Consider the following 18618-nt stretch of genomic DNA (forward strand, 5'->3'; position numbering starts at 1 on the left):
ATGGAGACCCAGAGGTCACCGACAGTTTTGTCAGTGTACTTTTTTGTGCTATTAAAAAAAGCAGAACTTACGGGGCTGCGGCAGTGCACGTCTTTTTTTTTTTTTTTTTTTCTTTTTTTTTTAAGATTTATTTATTTATTATGTATACAGCATGTATGACTACAGGCCAGAAGAGGGCACCAGATCTCATTACAGATGGTTGTGAGCCACCATGTGGTTACTGGGAATTGAACTCCGGACCTTTGGAAGAGCAGTCAGTGCTCTTAACCTCTGAGCCATCTCTCCAGCCCCCAGTGTATGTCTTTAATCCCAGCACTCGGGAGGCAGAGCCAGGCGGATCTCTGTGAGTTTGAGGCCCATCTGGTCTACAGAATGAGATCCAGGGCAGGTACCAGAACTACACAGAGAAACGTTGTCTCAAAAAAACCAAAATAAAAAGCAGAACTTGGGCTAGGATCAGTTGTTAGAGCTTGTCTAGCATGCACAGAGCCCTGGGTTGATTCCTAGCACCACATTAACACATTAACCAGGATTTGTACTGTGCCTGTAATCCCAGTACTTATGTTTTAGGTAAGGTGATTGTCGTGAGTTCTAGGCCAGCTTGTGCTATAGAAGGAAACCTTGTCTTGGTGATGGTGGTGTGGGGGTTGCAGAGTTTGAATGAAATTAACAAGATTCTGAGAGTTCCACAGATTGTGATTTTTTATATGTTCATATATACTGACCCATACATATATACTTATATACATACTTACATACACATATATATGTTTTAGACACCATTTTAAAATTAAAATATACTACACCACTTTTCTCCTTTCCTCTCTTCCAACTCCTCCCATGTTCCTTCTCCCTTTGCTCCCTATCAAATTTATGGCCTTTTTCTTTATTTCCCATATATATATATGTTATATATTTATATACATAAATACAGATGCATAAATATATAATCTGCTGAATACATTTAGTGTTGCTTATGTATGTATGCTTTCAGGGCTGACTCCTTGGGTTTGGATAACTAACTAGGGGCTCATCCCCTGGTAAGACTAGTTCTCTCTCAGCATGTTTGTTATTGGTGTACAGAAAATCTATTGTTTTGTTGGTTTGGTTTTCGAGACAGGGTTTCTCCATATAGTTTCGGAGCCTGTCCTGAATCTCACTCTGTAGACCAGACTGGCCTTGAACTCACAGAGATCCCCGTGCCTCTGTCTCTTGAGTGCTGGGATTAAAGGCGTGTGCCACCACCACTGCCTGACAAAATCTATTGATTTTTTTGTAAATTGATTATGTATCCTGCTACTTTGCTGAAAATGTTGACAGTCTTTTGAAGTTTTTGTGTGGAATTTGGGATCTCTTATGCATAATGTCATGTTATCTGCAAACAGGAGTAGTTTGGCCTCTTTTTCTCTGTGTCTCTGTAATTTCTTACCCTTGCTTTTATTGCTCCAGCTAGTGTCTAGAGTACTATATAGAAAAGATGTGGGCATAAGGGACGACCCGGTTTCCTTCCTGATTGTAGTGGGATTTGAATTTTTCTCCATTTAGGATAATGCTGCCTGTTGTTTTATCATATATAGCCTTCACTGTGGTGAGGTATGTTCCCTCTACTGCTGCTCTCTTTAGACTTTTATCATGAAGTCATGTTGGATTTGTCCAAGGCTTTTTTCTACATATATTAAAATGGTCATATTGTTTTTGCTTGCTTGTTTGTTTTGAGACAATTTCTTACCATATTGTCTTGGCTGATGTGGAACTCACTGTGTAGATCAGGCTGGCCTTAAATTCAGAGATCTATCTGCCTCTGTGTCCTGCGTACTGGGATCAAAGGCATGTGCCACCATGCCTGGCCAGAAATGGTTAAACTTTTTTTGTCTAGTTATGATTTATTACATTTATCTTACTTACATGTTGAACTATCCCTGTATATCTTTGGGATAAAGTTAACTTTGTCGTGGTGGATAATTTTTTTGATATATGCCTTTATGGGATTTTCAGGCATTTTACTGAGGATTTATGAATATCTTTTCATCATGGATATTGGCCTGTAGTGTTCTTTCTTGTATACTTATTTTTGCAATCAAGTACTGGCTTAGTAGAAGAAGTTTGGACATACTTCTTCAATTTCTATTTTTGAACAAATTTAAGAAATAGTAGCTGTAGATCTTTGAAAGTCTGGTAGAACTTTGTGTGACTCCATCTGGGCCTGAGCTCCTTAGTTGGAAGGCTTTTAAATACTTGTTTACTTACTTGTTTAATTACTCCAATCTCCTTGTTTGTTATTAGGCTGTAGATCTCTTCTTGGTTTAACTTCGGTGGTTTGCATGGATCTAGAAATTTGTCCATTTCTTTTAGATTTTCCAACTTAATGGAATTCAGAGTTTTAAAGTATTCCCTTATATTGATATTGTGAATTTCTTTGGTGTCTATTGTAATGTCTCACTGTTCATTTCTGATTCTGTTTGGTTATCTTGTTTTTTCTTTTGGTTAATTGGGCCGAAGTTCTGTCAGTTTTATTTAACTTCTCAAAAAAAAACAAAAAAACAAAACAAAACAAAACAAAAAAAAACCTAGCTGGGCGGTGGTGGCTCACGCCTTTAATCCCAGCACTCGGGAGGCAGAGCCAGGCGGATCTCTGTGAGTTTGAGGCCAGCCTGGGCTACCAAGTGAGCTCCAGGAAAGGCGCAAAGCTACACAGAGAAACCCTGTCTCAAAAACCTCAGCTCTTCAGATTCATTTTTTTTTTTTTTTTTTTTTTTTTTTAATTTTTTTGTGCATTGGCGTTTTGATTGTGTGTATGTCTGTGTGTGGGTCCTCTGGAACTGGAGTTACAGACAGTTGTGAGTTGCCATGTGGGTGCTGGGAATTGAACCCTGGTCCTCTGGAAGAGCAGTCAGTGCTCTTAACCGCCAAGCCATCTCTCCAGCCCTGACAATGTGGTATTACAATTACCTACTATTATTGAGTTGATGTTAACCTTTATCTTTAATTTTGGTAGTAACCTTTTTATAAAATTGGGTGTACCAGAATTTGATGTACATACACTTCGTTATAATGTCTTCTTGGTTAATTGTTCACTTGAATAGAATGAAATGTCTTTCTTTGTGTCTTCTGCTTAGTTTTGGTTTGAAGTCTGTTTAGTTTGAAGTCTAGGGTAGCAACACCTTCTTGCTTCTTGGTCCATTTGCTCTCAGTGGTTTTCCCATCCTTTCTCTTTGAGATGGCGCCTATCTTTAAAGCTGAGAAAGTGGGTTTTTGTTTCTTAGTCCATTCAGCCAGCCTGTGTCTTTTGACTGGGGAGTTGAGGCGTTTAGTATTTAAAGTTATTATTGAAAGATGTGTGTTGATTACAGTCATTCCCCCCTGCCCGAAAAGTTTATGTTCTCAGTTGTACTTTTTGTTTCATTAATTATGGCATCATTTATTTTATTTCTACAGATTCCTAGGTATCATTATTTCTCCCTTCAGTCTGACATTACTGCTTCCAGGATTATCTTTAGGGTTTGTTTTGTAAATTCTTTTAGCCTTTTTATGTCACGGAAAGTTTTTCTTTCTCCTTCAACTATGGCAGATACTTTGGCTGGACATGGTAGTCTAGCTTGCCATCCGTGGTCTCTCAGAACTTAGTATGCATTGCTCCAGGACCTTCTGGCTTTCAATGTTTCTGCTGAGAAATCAGCTGTTATTCTGATGGATTTCCTTTATATGTGACTTGGATTTTTTTCTCTTGTAGCTTTCAATGCCATGGGTTTGTTTTCTGGTCTTGTCTTTTTGGTGTTCTGTGTACTTCGTGTGTTTGTGTCTATCTCTTTCCTTATTTTAGGGAAGTTTTCTTCTATGATCTTGTTGAAGATCTGGTCTGTGCCATTGATCTGGGATTCTTTTCTCATCCATACCTATAATTTGAAGACTTGAGTACTGCAGATTTCAAAGACAATGGTTAAGAGAAGAAAGGAAATCCTCTATAAACAAATACTAGGTTGCAGTGATACATACAAATCTTTTTGGAATCAGATACATAATATTACTACAAATATATAGCTGCATTTTTTATTCCTTTATGCATACAGTTTAAAAACCTAAGTGTCAGTTTCTAATTTTAGGTTTGTACTTTTTTTAAATAGTGCTGATGGTTTGATCTAGGGCCTCACATATTGGAAATACACTCTACCATGGTCTTGCATGCATTTTAAAATTTATTTATTATCATTGTGCATATGTAGGCTGGTGTGCCATAGTGCCCATGTGGTGATTAGAGGACACCTCTGTGGAGTTTGGTTTCCCATCTTTATTTGGTTCTGAGAAATTGAATCCAACTAATCAGGCTTGCAATTGTAGGCAACAAGAACCTTTACTCAGTGAGCCATCTAGCGGGTCTCCTGTATGCATTTGTACACATGTCTTAAACTGAGTATCTGTAGAATGTTAAAGGCACATAAGGGTAGAATATATGTGCACTTTTCTGTTCTAAAAATGTTTCAAACTATTCTCAAGATACTTTTCCCAAGGTAATTTGCTAAATATCTTAATCCTGTATTTTGTGATATATTGTAAATCTAGAAGACACCAGGATTTGGGCTCCAGTTTGCTTCTGCTAAATGTGTTAGCATGTGCCCTAGGATTTTATGGATGTAGATCGTAAATAACTTAGTACAAACTCCAGGGGTCCATAAAGTGAATGAGATCTCAAATAAACCACGGGCACTCTCTGGAATGGTTGCATTCTAAGGCATTCTTCACTGTCAGGGAATTGTGGGTAGAATTGGGATTTTTGTCTACTGTCATTACTTTAGATTCATATGGTCTAACATAACACTTCGCATTGTTGCAGATCTCAGTTTCCAGACTGCTGCCCGCATCCTGGCTGCTCCTGTGGAGTTAGCTTTGGTGGTGATGAAGGATATTAGTCAGAATTTTCCTACCAAAGCCAGGTAACATCTACTAAGGTTTTGCTACATCCCTCTCTTTAGCATTATTCCCGATGACTTTTATGTTTACATAGAACATGATGTAACTAAAATGTAAAAATGCTTTGAAATGAAACCTGTTTGTAACTGCTGTTGTGACTGTTGTCCTCTGTCTAAGACGATGACAAGGTCATTGGTTGTGTGGCTGGAGAGAGCTCTGGATGTGGTTGGCACTGTCCCACCTATGCCAGATCATCTCATCCAGAGTCTGGCCCAGACCGCCATTTTTGAATCCTGATGAAGAAGGAAGGGCTTTGCCTAAGACTCCATGGTAGAACACTTGCCTCACATGAGTAAGGCCCCAGGTTTAATCCTCAGTACTGCCGAAAGAAGAGGAAGAGAAAGGGATGTGGATGATCAGGATCCTTATAGAGAAACTGAGGCTCAGAGAGACTGATCTTTCATAGTAACACTATTCTGAATTACCTGCCATTACTGTCTATTCTGTAATGTTACTCTCTGTCCTGTGAATGCACGGCAACATTATTTAAAAGCCAAATTCTTAGAAACTTTTAACAGATGTCATTGCTAATCTTTGTCTCAAATTACTAAAAAGCACTGGCTTAGTTCTAGGCTGAGGATTTTATAAGTAAGTTCTTTTTTTATTGTGTAGTGTGCCTATATAAGATTTCTTAATCCATTATGCTCCTGGAAGATTGACATGTAGGGTTCAGCCTGCATCAGAAGGAGTTAGTAGGACCAGCAGTCTGCTTATCTGTGGGCAGTCAGTGTCACTTAAGGAGTGGTGCCACACAGTCAAGTAAGACCTTGGAAGCAACTGGACTTGCTGCGTGTGCTGCCACTATGCGGCTTGCCTTTGTCCTTCTGTCTTGCAGTAATGGAAGTTTGTACGTCTGTGAAATACACCTGCCAGTTGTAGAGCTGTGATGTTTACTTAGTTCCTATCTTTATAGTTTATTGAACCATATGTTTTGTGTTTAAGAATAGGGAAATTGGAAGCCTTTATATGGAATGCTAAGCTAAGCACTGATCATATTTTTGTTTTATAGAGCAATAACAAAAACAGCTGTGAGTTCACAACTTAGAACGGAAGTGGAAGAGAACCAAAAGGTATTAGTAACTGGTAGAAAACGTTCTGTCCTGTGCTGTTTCTTCAAGACAATGAAGAAACTTGAATTAGTGGCATCTAACAGTATTACTTTTAGTAATACAGTGATTATTATATATATCAAAGTCGATGGCTTTTTTCTTTAAAGGGAGACTGACCTGGGTGGGGTCAACAGGGAGTCTGGACCTCTTGTTTTAAGTAATCTTTCCTTAAACCTTTTAATTCCTGCCTTTGATGCACTCCACGGGGTATCTGGGTTCTTGTCCTTCATTCACATCAGCCCCACATGTAGCTTTTGGAGACTGCCAAGATGCTCCTATCCCTTCTGCTTCCAGATTCCATTGGCCTTTTTCTGTCTGGGCTCTTTATCATGTGGATTTGTAACAGAAAGGCCTGTCTCCTTACAGACATTTCACTAGAGTTGTTGGGAATAGGGGGGGACCCTCGTGTTCCATTAACCTTTTAAAATTTTTCTCTTGACTTTTTGAGACAGGGTTTCTCTGTGTAGACCTGGCTGTCCTGAAACTCATTATATAGACCAGATTGGCTCAGAGATTCACCTCCCTCTGCCTCCCAAGTGCTAGGATTAAGGCATGTGCCACCACACCCAATTTTACCCCCATATTTCATTATATGTAGGTTGTTAGTTAATTAAATAGATTTGAGAAAGAAACCAAGTATTTCACATGAATTTATTAAATTAAAAACATTACTAGGTGTGGTGCTGCACACCTGTAATCCCTGTATGTGGGAAGTAGAGGCAGGAGAACTGGAACTTGAAGACCATCCTTGGCTACATAGTGAGCTTGAAGCTAGCATGGGATTTCTTTAATTTTATGCTTCCCTGTTTAATTTTATGGTTTGCTCTAAAGGTGGTGGGACCTGGGGAGTGGAGCCTAAAAGTGAAGCAGACTAAAGCCTCATGTAATAGCCAACTTTTTTCAGAGCATCAGACAATATATACCTCGAGGGTTAAGAGGAGTCATGTGTCCAATCACAAAGGCAAGCCGCATGTGGCAAAAACATGTTTTTCCATAGAGGCATTTAGACAAATAACAATAGCCAGTGGTAATGAATAATCCGAAGTAATTGCATTCATATCTGCTACACCTGGGACAGGCTTGAAAATACACTCCAAGAACAATTCTGTTTTTGAAGAAACTGAGGCCACAAGATTCTTGTCTTATTTCTTGGAGATTTCTCACAAGCATTCAGAATTCGCCTCTCATGATTCCATTCTTGGACCATGTTCTGACAGTTACCCATGCCAGGGGAGGCATAACATTAAATTATGTGAGCTATATTGGTATCTCTTGGATTCTTAATCTTTTTGAGTAAAACACTTTATTTAAAAATGCATAAATACATGCATATAAAAATGTATAAAGATGAAGTACAAATGCTCAACATCTTAAATCTAGTGTGATGAGTTTTCACAAAGTGAACTCACTTGTGTCCCAAGTCTAGAAATAAATGAGAGTTACACTGCATGACATTTACAAGCTCAGGGTTAGACTTTCTTACCCTCTTAGGCCAGGAGAGTGGGCCTGAAACTGCCCCATTAAGAAAATTCCAAGGGGGCTGGAGAGATGGCTCAGAGGTTAGGAGCACTAGCTGCCCTTCCAGAGGTCCTGAGTTCAACTCCCAGTAACCACATGGCGGCTCATGACCATCTGTAGTGTGTGCGTGTGCATGCATGCGCTTCTGTGGACATGTGAGTATATCCAGGCTCTCCTGTGGAGGTCAGAGGACAACTTTCAGGAGTCGGTTCTTGCCTTCTCCCTTGCTGGGGCAGAGTCTTTGTTGCTGCTGCTGCTGTACTGTGCACTCCAGGCTGGCTGGCCTCGCGCTCCTGGCAGTTCTGTCTCCACCTCTTGTCGCGCTGTAGGAGTGCTGTGTTTAGAGATGTGCACTACCACATCTGGCTTTTTACAGGACTCCAGGGAATGGCTGGAGTTGCCTTGAAGGGCCAGTGCTTCCTGGCTTGAAATTCCAGTTCTTAGTTGCTTCAGCTCCATTATCTTCTTGGGGTTTTTTTGTTTTGTTTTTTTTGTTGTTGGGTTGTTTGTTTTTAAGGGGGTTCGTTGTTTTTCATATCTAAAAATATTTGTATTTTATTTTTTGATATTATAACTGCATCATTTTCTCCTTTCCTTTCTTCCCTTCCGTATACATACCCCTCTTTGTTTTTTTTTCAGATTTATGGCCTTTTTTTCATTGTTACAGACATAGATGTGTGTTTTCCACATTTTTGTATTATCCTCCATCTTGTTTTCTGTTTAATGCTGCCATGTCTGTGAAGCATGAGACACAGCTTCCTCACTCTTCGGTTTTCCCATGCAGTGCTGGAGCTAACAAGTATACTTTCCTTAGTCATTGATTACTGGAAAGTGAAGGTGCTCCTCAGGGTTAATAAGCGGTATCTCTGTCCTTGGTGTCTGCTTACTTCCTTTTGTACTCCACTGTATTGTCTAGCCCTCCTGTGGTGTAGGATATACAAGAAAAGTAGTATTCAATCCAAGTGTCAGAATGCAGTCACATCGGTGTTTCTGGTGGGTACTGGGCAGCACGGCCACCAGTGTACTGGACTGCCACTCTATGGGGCATAGTAACGAAGTACTCCACTCACCAGGCCATGCTGGCCTAGGCAGCTGGAGGGGCGTTTCCTTCAGTACAACAGCCCAGTCTTGTGTGCTTTAGTTTAAAGGCTGGGGTGGGCATGGTGTTTAGAAACCCTTCTTTCAGCCCTGTATTTCATCACAGGGGCCTTGTGCTGGTTGCCAGCCCAGCCTTGGTTGGCATCACAATCAGGAAGGCAACAGAAGCATAAAAAAGCAAAGCTATGCACTTTAATCTGGCCCTTGCAAACAGAGGTTAGGAAAATTCCAGAGCCTATGTAACTTGACAGATGGATGGAAGGGAGAGTCTTCCTGTGACCCTAATTATAGATAGCTTACTTTCTTCTGCCTTCAATACTAAGGAGATAATTCAGTTTCTTTGTTACTTAAGAAGTGAACAAATGTGTACAGTCCCTTGGTGTCCCATATAAGCAGAGCTATAAGCTTTTGTTCTTTGTAGTCAGTTGAGAGAATTATTGGAAAAGGAACCCAAAAGAATAAATATCTTACAGTATTGTGGGCCAGGAAGAAACATGTTATTTTAAAAATTGTATAGGGATAATATTTGTTCAGTTAGTCCTATTTATATTCTATTATGTGTGATGTGTGTGTATTCGTATGTGTTTGCATGTGTGTGGAACACATTTTTGTGAGTAAACATGCATTTGAGTGTATGTATGTATGTAAGCCAGAGGTTGATGCTAGGTGTCTTCCTGAATTGCTCTCCACTTTATTTACTGAGGCAGGGTCTCTGACTGAACGAACCTAGGACTCACACATTCAGCTAGTCTAGCTTGTCAGCTTTTCCTTGGGAATCTCATCTCTTCCAGACTGCTGAGGTTATGGGTGGATCACCATGCCTGCCTGCCTGGGTGGGCGCTGGGGATCTGAACTCCAGTCCTCTCTCTTGCATGGCAAGCACTTTATCCACTGAGCCACCTTCTCGGATGCTGTTTTCTTTTTTGATAAGTGTCTCTTAGCACTTGGCATCCTTGCATGCTCAACATTCTAGAAGTAGTTGTGTCATCATCAGAATGAAGGAAGAAGGAAAGGAAAAGAGGTGGAGGCCCAGCAAAGCAGCATCTTCATTCACTGTAATGGATGCTCAGAGGGTCCATGGAAGAGTACAGAAGGGAGTCTTACCGGGCTTTGCTAAATGTACTCTCACTGCTATTTGTGTGTGTGTTTTCAGTATTTCAAGGGAACTATAGGATTGCAGCCTGGAGATTCAGCTCTCTTCATCAATGGACTTCATATTGATTTAGATACCCAGGATATATTCAGGTATGGCTAATAAACACCGTTTATCCTCCCCTCTCCCCTTTTTCTATCTTTAAGGTTGTATAACTGACATGTTCGTGTTCATGTTTATGTTTCTCCTTGGTGTGGCCTGAGCAAAGGCTCATAGCTTATGAGGCTCACTGGAGGGTGGCCCTGCTGTGACGCACTGGAGTAGGCAGCATGATTTGTCACCATCCTGTAGAACAGTGCGTGTGAAAGCCTTGAATATTTTAAAAGATGTGTCTTTGAAGTTGTAGTTTTCCTGTTAACTATAGAAGCATAGAAAAGAGCGGAGTTCTTTTGCTTCTGATAAGTGTGAAGTAGGTGTAATCATAGTGCTGTCTCCTGTCCACAAAGCATTACTTTTTAAAACATTTTTTTGAACATTTACTTTTTAAAAAATTGTGTTTTGTTTTTGAGACAGGCTCTTATTAGCTCAGACTGGCCTTTTAACTTTGTGAGGATGATCTTGACTGAACCTTCTGCCTCCACCTGGCAAATGCTGGAATTACAGATGTGTACCTCAACATGTGGTTTCGCATACTTGTTTTATGTTATTGTTCTTAAAATGTAGTTAAAGACCAATGGATTCTACACTGTCATCCTGCATTTGGGGGCAGTGGACAAGTAGAATTCAGATTTTATCCATGGACTCAATAGCAGTACAGTTGTCACTGTGGCTTTTTAAATATTTTTATATTATGTTCATTAGTGTTTTGCCTGCGTGTATGTCAGTGTGAGAGTGTTGGAACCTCTGGAACTGGAGTTATAGACAGGTGAGAGCTGCCATGTGCGTGCTGGGAATTGAACCCAGGTCCTCTGGAAGAGCAGCCAATGCTCTTAACCACCGAGCCATCTCTCTAGTCCCTGTCACTATGGCTTTATAATAGTAAAAGTAAACGCAGTTGTTAATGCTTTAGGAGAAAAGTAGTTTCATAATATTACTGTGTGAATTAATTGAGGTAAACTTTATACCCATTTGCTGTATCACAGACTTAGTGATAAGTCAGTAAAATGAGTATGAATATTTTATTATTTATTTCATCATGTGACTTTATTGAGTGATTTATTAAAAACAGTCTATCATTCAGATTACTGCAAACTAAGACATTGATTGTTACAATCTTAAATAATACAGAGTATAGTAATTTAAAAAGTAAAGTTCCTGCCATCTTGTTAGTTTCTCATCTCTTTGTTCCCAGAAGACTTTTCCATTGTCACATCATCGTGTGTGTGTGTATGTGTGTGTATGAGAGCCTGTGCTTACTGACTCTGATATTAAAGATATAATGTGCTCTTTTGTGTGTTTTTAAATTTTAAGATAATTATGGATTCATTTGCCGTTACAAAAAATATAATACAGATGAGCTCTTCTTTTAAAGCGGGTGGGTTAGGAAGGTGGCTTAGTTGGTAAGTGCTTGTGTGCAAACCTGAGAACCTGAGTTCAGATCCCGTCACCCACAAGCCAGGCATAGTGCACACTCCCGAAACTCTAGCACTGGTTGGGTGGAAACAGGTTGATCTCTGAAGCTGTAAGTTCAGTGAAGAGACCCTGTCATGAAAAACAGTCACCTGATGTGGACCTCTGGACTCTACCCACACATGGGTGCATTTGCAAACATGTAAACTACATGTGTACACACATATGTACTGCTCACAGTAAAAAATATAAATGAATACATAACGCCTGTGAAATATCTCAGCAGGTCAAGTCACTTGCACCTGGCAGTGCAAGCCTCAACCCGAGTTCAATCCCTGGAACCCACGTGAAAGTGGAAGGAGAGAACTGAATCCACAAAGTCTTCTGATCTCACACTCATGCAGAAGCGTGCACACATGTCTCACACACAGCACACCCAGTAATTAGTAAATAGGTAAATTTATTTAAAAACAACACCAAACAGACAAGTAAAACATGTGGTGTAGGGCCGAGGAGATGACTTAGTCGTGAAATGTTAGTCTTAGGTAAAGTGCTAGGTTTTGTGCACACACCTTTAGTCCTGCTGCTGGCGAGGAGGAGACGAGGATCCGTGGAGCATTCTTCCAGTAGTCTTGATGGATCAGGAAGCTCCAGGATCAGTGAGAGAGAGTAAGGTGGAGAGCAGTGACACAGACCGCTGGCCTCCATGCTCACACACAAGTGTGCACATGTGAACACATGCATACACACTCCCCCACTCACATGCACTGTACAGTATAAATTGAGGGCTATTTCATTGTGTATACAAAGGTAATAATCTAAGTTTATACTGAGAGACAGCCTACACACCCACTGAGAACGTAAACAGGACCAGGAGAGCACGTCTTGTCACTGTCCTGTGTACTCTGTAGGTGAAACAAGGGGAAGAGCTCCATTTTTGGATCTTCAGTCAGTTTGCTTTAGCATTGGATTTTGAACTGGTAGAAAATTTTCATGTTGAGGCTTTCTTAAGTTTTTTTTTTTTCCTAACAAATACTATCAGGCTGTGTGCGTTTGTTGTATGTTGTGAGTTGAATCCAGGGCCTCATATGCTAGGCAAGTACTCTAATCTGGCATAATCTCCAACCCTTAATTAGACACCTTGGTTCTTCCTGCAGTCTGTTTGATACATTGAGGAATGAAGCCCGGGTAATGGAGGGTCTGCACAGCCTAGGAATAGAAGGCCTCTCTCTACATAATATTTTGAAGCTCAACATCCAGCCCTCTGAGACTGACTATGCAGTAGACATCAGGAGTCCTGCTATTTCAGTGAGTATCCATTTAGAGTGGTCCTGAGTCCTCTGCTCACGCACCTTACAGCTTTCTAATTAGTGTTTTATCAAAAATTTACAAGTGCTTATGTGAGACTGTTTTTGTAATAAGATATGCTGTCTGTCTGTCTCTCTGTCTGGGATTAAAGGCATGTGCCACCATGATGAGCATAAGATAGGTTTTCACATGTTCTAAAAAGTTGTTTTCTGACCATTGTGAGTAAGAAGTATTATTTTCAGGGCTGGAGAAGTGGCTCAGCAGTTAAGAGCATATACTTCTCCAGCAGAGTTCCCAAGTTCAGTCCTAAACACCCACATCTGGTATTTTAGTCACCTATAACTCCAACTCTAAGGGGATCAGGACTAACCTCTGTGGGTACCCATCCTCATGTGCATATACCCACACAAAAAAGTCAGATAATTAAAAAATAATAAAAACTTAAAAAAATTAGCATTCTCTCCATTGTATTGTATTCATAAGATTCAGATGAACATCTTGGGAAAGAGGGTTTGTATTTTCCCAATTGTGTCTACGTTTTCTGCGACTTTATGACAACATGCATAATTTAAAACTATTAGAACATATTTTTCCAATTAGTAACCTTATTTATAAGAACCTTACTATTGGCTGTGTGATTTCTGTGTCTCTGTCATCTGTAAAAAGAATGTGGGGAATGTAGCGCATTATCTTTTTCCCCCCTTGGTTTCTGTCCTACGTTTATTTTAGAGGCGTTTTATTGGAAGAGAGATACTATACTGTGAATCAGCATGTGTGTCCTGCAGCCTATCGGCCACATATATCCCAGGATAGCCACCAGTGCAGCCCAGTGTATTTATAGTTGTTAGAGCTTGGACCTGCCTGTTTGCAGATTCTCTTTACTTACATTCTCACTTGCATATTTTGATGTATACAGTTTGATTTCTGACAGAATGGTTTTGCTTATAAGGAATAAAGAAAATAACACAATAAAGAGATTGATAATCATATGGCTCATCACCATTCTTTCTAATAATCAGTTTTGTACTAACTGCTGTTTTCTTGGAGGGAAGAATGTTTCAGTTGAAACTCTTCGTATTCCTTCCTATTACACCTCTCTTCTCCCTGCAGACAATTCCTTCCTGTCTCTAATTTTATGCCTTTATTTCCTTTTAGAGATTTTCAGTATTTTTAGTTTGGTGTGTCTGTTGGTGTCTCATATCTATTTCTTTTTCATTCCATAACCCCAATTTTATTTTTATGACCACCTTTTAGGCCTTCATTCTCCACATCTTTTAAAAGATGATAAGGGCCCAGAGAACTCATAGTAAATAATTATTAAAGTCCTTTTAAATCATGTAATTAAAAACATTTTAATAGTGATTTTAAATTATTCAAATTGCTGGGTATAGTGCCACATGCCTTTAATCCCAGTACTCAGGAGGCTGAGACAGGAGGATCTCTGTGGGTTTGAGGCCAGCCTGGTCTACATAGTGAGTTTCAGGACAGCCAGGACTACATAGTGAGACCTGTCTCAAACAAACAAACAAACAAAAACAAATAAACAAATTCATATTGTTAGAAAATCTTTTTTCTTAACTTTTTTTTAAGACTTTTAGAGAGGCTGGTACAGATCATCAGAGCTGGAGTACTTGGTGGTATTGGAAGGTCTTCAGCTTTATTAGGTCCATTATGCTAGAGGGAGAGTTCCAAACACCAACACTGTGTGAGAGTTCCTGTTGTTCTATTTTTTTTTTAAAAAAGATATTTTACTTATTTTTAAAAGAACATCATTTATACTTTTATAGCTGAAAATTTAAGATATACTGAAGGTGTCTTAGTTAGGGTTTCTGTTGCTGTAGTGAAACACCATGACCAAAAAACAAATTAGGGAGGATAGGGTTTATTTGGCTTACACTTCCATATCACTGTTCATCATTGAAGGAAGTCAGGACAGGAAATCAAAAAGGGCAGGAACCTGGAGGTTCCTCTGATGCAGGGCCATGGAGGAATGCTGCTAATTGGCTTGCTCCCCATGGCTTATTCAACCTGCTTTCCTACAGAACCCAGGACCATGGCCCAGGGGTGGTATCACCTACAGTGGGCTGGGCCCTCCCCCATCAATCACTACTTAAGAAAATGCCTTTCAGCCGGATCTTACGGAGAGACATTTCCTCAGTTGAGGTTCTCTCCTCTCAGATAGCTAGCTTGTGTCAGGATGACATAAGACTAGCCAGCACAGAAGGTATGTAGTAGAAGTTGTATCATCAGCCATCTTTCAAACTCCTGGGGTGGGTAGCATGAGCAGTTGCTTGTGTACCCTTCCAGATCACTCTCTCACACAAGCAAGGAAAATGCCTGTGTACGTCCCCTGCTCTTCCTTATCCAAACAGCAGGTCCTTACTGTTGGTGTGTTGTTCTGCTTCCTACTGTTGTAAATACCACCATATTGGCTCTCTCTGTGTCCTTTCCTTCCACATACACGTGAGATTCAATTGGAATGGATACCTGCATGTGGACTACTTAGTGGTTCTAGTCAGGTCTTCAATTTTATTGTATCTTTCTTTAAATGAGTGGCAGACACCACTGTAGCCTGAGGTTTCCTGTGTGCACTGTACTTTTGCCTAGTCTCAGGTACTGACAAACTGTTAATGAATGTGAAGTTTTCTTGTGGATTTGTTTACATTTCACAGATTGTGATTGAAGTTGTATTTACTGATCACTTATGATTATTATTGTTATTATTATTTATATATTTTTTTTTTGAGACAGGGTTTTTCTGTATAACAGCCCTGGCTGTCCTGGAACTCACTTTGTAGATCAGGCTAGCTTCAAACTCTCGGAGATCTGCCTGTCTCTGCCTCCCGAGTGCTGGGATTAAAGATGTGTGTCACCATGTCAAGCTTAGTTTTATTATTTTTATTCTTGTCTCATTTCCTGTCATTTGCTTGATTTTTTTAAAAAATTGTATTTGTTACTACTAGTCTTTAGTTGATTGTGTTAACTGCAAATAATTTTACCTATTTTATAGCTATGTTGTAGTTATTCATTTTTCTATTCAATATATTTTTCTATTCAGTATATTTAAGAGTAGTCTTTTCTCTTATGCCTGTGCATTTGCTGGAGACAAGGTCTTGTATAGCCCAGGCTGTCGTCAAACTCTACATAGCCATGGACAGTTTAATACTTGATTTTCCATCTCTACCTCCCGAGTGCTGGGATTATAGGCACGGGCCACCATCACCATCTCTTATGTGATTCTTAAAGTCTCATTATCTTTTTTTTTCTCATCAATGACTAATGTGTATATACCATGTTGTGTTTTTTGTTTTATTCAAGTGGGTGAACAACCTAGAGGTTGATAGCCGATACAATTCATGGCCATCTAGTTTACAAGAGTTACTTCGACCCACCTTTCCTGGTGTTATACGGCAGATCAGGAAAAACTTGCATAACATGGTAAGTAAAACTCCTTACCTCCTCCCCATAACTGCTTCTCTTTGCTCTGTCTCTTCTTTTCCATCATATGTAGAATGTTCAGTTTTCTCTTTATATACGCACAGTGTTCAGACAGAATATGTTCATGTTACAGCAGTGTGACAGCCGGTGTTGCTGTGTGACCCCTGTGCCTCATCTATAACTGAAGGTTCACACTGGGCCACTTTATGGTTTTATGTTGTAAGACTATTTTCCTAGAGAAATTTTAGGTTTATAGAAGTGCTGTATAAGTTTTAAGAGAGTGGTTGGTTTTCTGTTTTTTGTTTTTTGTAACTCAAAAGATACATGGCTCCTGTTTTTGTGTCATGTCATTTGTATATGTGTTAATAGGCTTCTTTTTATTTCAAGTTACAACTTAATCATTGGCTCAACATGTTTTTTTGAACTTATTAAGTGAAAGTAAGGAGGACAACATAAGAAAAACTAGTGGGGTATTTGACATTGCATTTGAGAAGTGAGTGCCTCAGTCAGTATCTGGTTCAGTGGAAGTAGTTGTACTTCTCACTGAGTTCTCGAGGTTGTGAGATATTTTGGTCCTGATGTTAGTACTCTTGGTGTGATACATTAATCCCAACCCCTTCACTTGTTCGTTCTTGTGAGCCATTGAGTTTAATTAAAGCGCCCTCCCTAGTTTGCTCCCTGTTGCAGTGATAAACTCCATGACCAAAACGCAACTGGGAAGGAAAGAGTTTGTTTCCTCTTACAGCTTATGGTTCACTGAATGGAACTCAAGGCAGTAACTGAAACAGACCACAGAGGAATGCTGCTTCCTGCCTTGCTCTCCCTGACTTGTTCGGCCTGTTTTCTCATACAACCTGAGACCACCTGTGCAGGGCAACACCCCCCACAGTGGGCTGGGCTCTCCCACATCAATCATCAGTTAAGAAAACGCCCCATAGATTTGCCTACAGGCCAATCTGATGGAGGCATTTATTTCAGTTGATGGTCCCTGTTCTAAAGTTAGTCTAGCTTCTGTTAAGTTGACAAAACAATAACCAACACAGTTGGCCTGTCATCGCCTTGACACACAAACACATCACCATTAAACCATACGCTTTTCTTTCTTGTCTGTTCCCAAGATGTTATGTTAATACTAATATCACAGTATTAAACATACCACAGTCTTTGAAAAATGCAAACACTTTAAAGTTCAAGCTCTCTTTAGAATATCCAACATATCTTTAAATGTCCAGAGTCTCCAACAGTAAGTAAGCTCTTGTCACACTCACATCAAACCCCCAGTTCGGCAGTGTGCAGGTCTAGTTCTTGGTGTCTGAGCTATCCTGGTCCTCTGCTCCCAGGCTCGGGCAGCTCCCCTCCCCAGCTGTGTGTCTGTAGCACTGCCCCTTGTTCAGTAGGCTCAGGCCTGGCCACTCCACAGCTGCCACTTCTCGGTGGCTGTCTCACTGTCCTTAAAGCTCCAATATGCTGCTGTCTCCAAGGCACCTGGGCTGCACCTTTACTGTAGCCTCATCTTGGCTCTCTTCAGGGACTCTGACCTTGGCACATGATGACAAGCTTCACCTTCTCTCTGTGACCCCCTTGAATACTGGGGTTTCCCCTGCAGCTGAGGCTGTACCTTCACCAGTGGCTTCTCTTGACCTCTCCTGTGGTGCCAGTCCTCAGCTGCTCTTCACAACCTCTTCATGCCTTCAAAACCAGTACTGTGTGGGATACTCTTAAACAGCACAAGTTTGGCTGCCAGCATGAAATTTAACCTTGCCTCCTCTGGACCATACCTTCTGTGTGCTGGCCTGAGGAAAATTTCCAAGCTCCCATAATGGCTCATTTAAGTCTGAGCACTAATGACTTTTACAGCCCAAAGTTCCAGACACTTCCACAGTCTTCCCCAAAACAACACCGTCAGGTTTGTCACAGTCTGAGCTCCATTTCTGTCCTAGTTTGCTTTCTATTACTTTAATAGAGACTGTAACCAAAACCAACGTTGTGAGGAAGGTTTGCTTTCCTCTTATCGCTTACAGTGTGCCATGAGAGGGAGGCAGGGCAGGAGCCTGGAGACAGAAGCTGAAATGGAAGCCCCGAAGCAGCTGCTTACTAGCTTGCTCCTGTGGCTTGCCCAGTCTGCTGTGTTTCACACCAGCACCACTTGCCACAGTGTGCTGGACCCACCTCCATCAATCGTTAATTAAGAAAATGCACCAGGGACCAGCCCACAGACCAGTCTGATGGAGGCTTTTCCTCAGTTGAGGGTCCTTCTTCCCAGTGACTCTAGCTAATGTCAAGGAGACAGCGTGTAGGGTTACTTAGAGGAGCATAGATGAAAGATTTTTTTACTGGAGCATGAACAACTTTCCAGTGGCTGCCTATTTAAGAAAATGTCTCTCGTTTCTGCAGCAACCATTAACTGTTTCCAGCCCCTCAGGAAGAGGCAGGGCCTCCTGAGCTCTAATACCTTAATCCCTCACATTTAGTAATTCATTTAACCTCTTAACTTTTCATTCCCCTTCCTACCCCACCCCT

The 18618-nt window shown here is 40.5% G+C and overlaps 1 protein-coding gene across 2 annotated transcripts in view; it reads left to right on the forward strand.

The window, feature by feature from the left end:
* The window catches only part of Uggt1 (UDP-glucose glycoprotein glucosyltransferase 1), a 133311-nt gene that overhangs the window by 44105 nt on the left and 70588 nt on the right, over nucleotides 1-18618 (forward strand). For both annotated transcript variants that reach the window (XM_042266367.2, XM_042266369.2), the window contains exons 10-14: nucleotides 4829-4928; nucleotides 5975-6035; nucleotides 9844-9935; nucleotides 12510-12660; nucleotides 15979-16098. In XM_042266367.2, coding sequence (XP_042122301.1) covers nucleotides 4829-4928; nucleotides 5975-6035; nucleotides 9844-9935; nucleotides 12510-12660; nucleotides 15979-16098 — 524 coding nt within the window. The remainder of the gene's footprint in view (nucleotides 1-4828; nucleotides 4929-5974; nucleotides 6036-9843; nucleotides 9936-12509; nucleotides 12661-15978; nucleotides 16099-18618) is intronic.

This window comes from Peromyscus maniculatus, chromosome 21, assembly GCF_049852395.1.
Source record: "Peromyscus maniculatus bairdii isolate BWxNUB_F1_BW_parent chromosome 21, HU_Pman_BW_mat_3.1, whole genome shotgun sequence".
Taxonomy (NCBI): domain Eukaryota; kingdom Metazoa; phylum Chordata; class Mammalia; order Rodentia; family Cricetidae; genus Peromyscus; species Peromyscus maniculatus.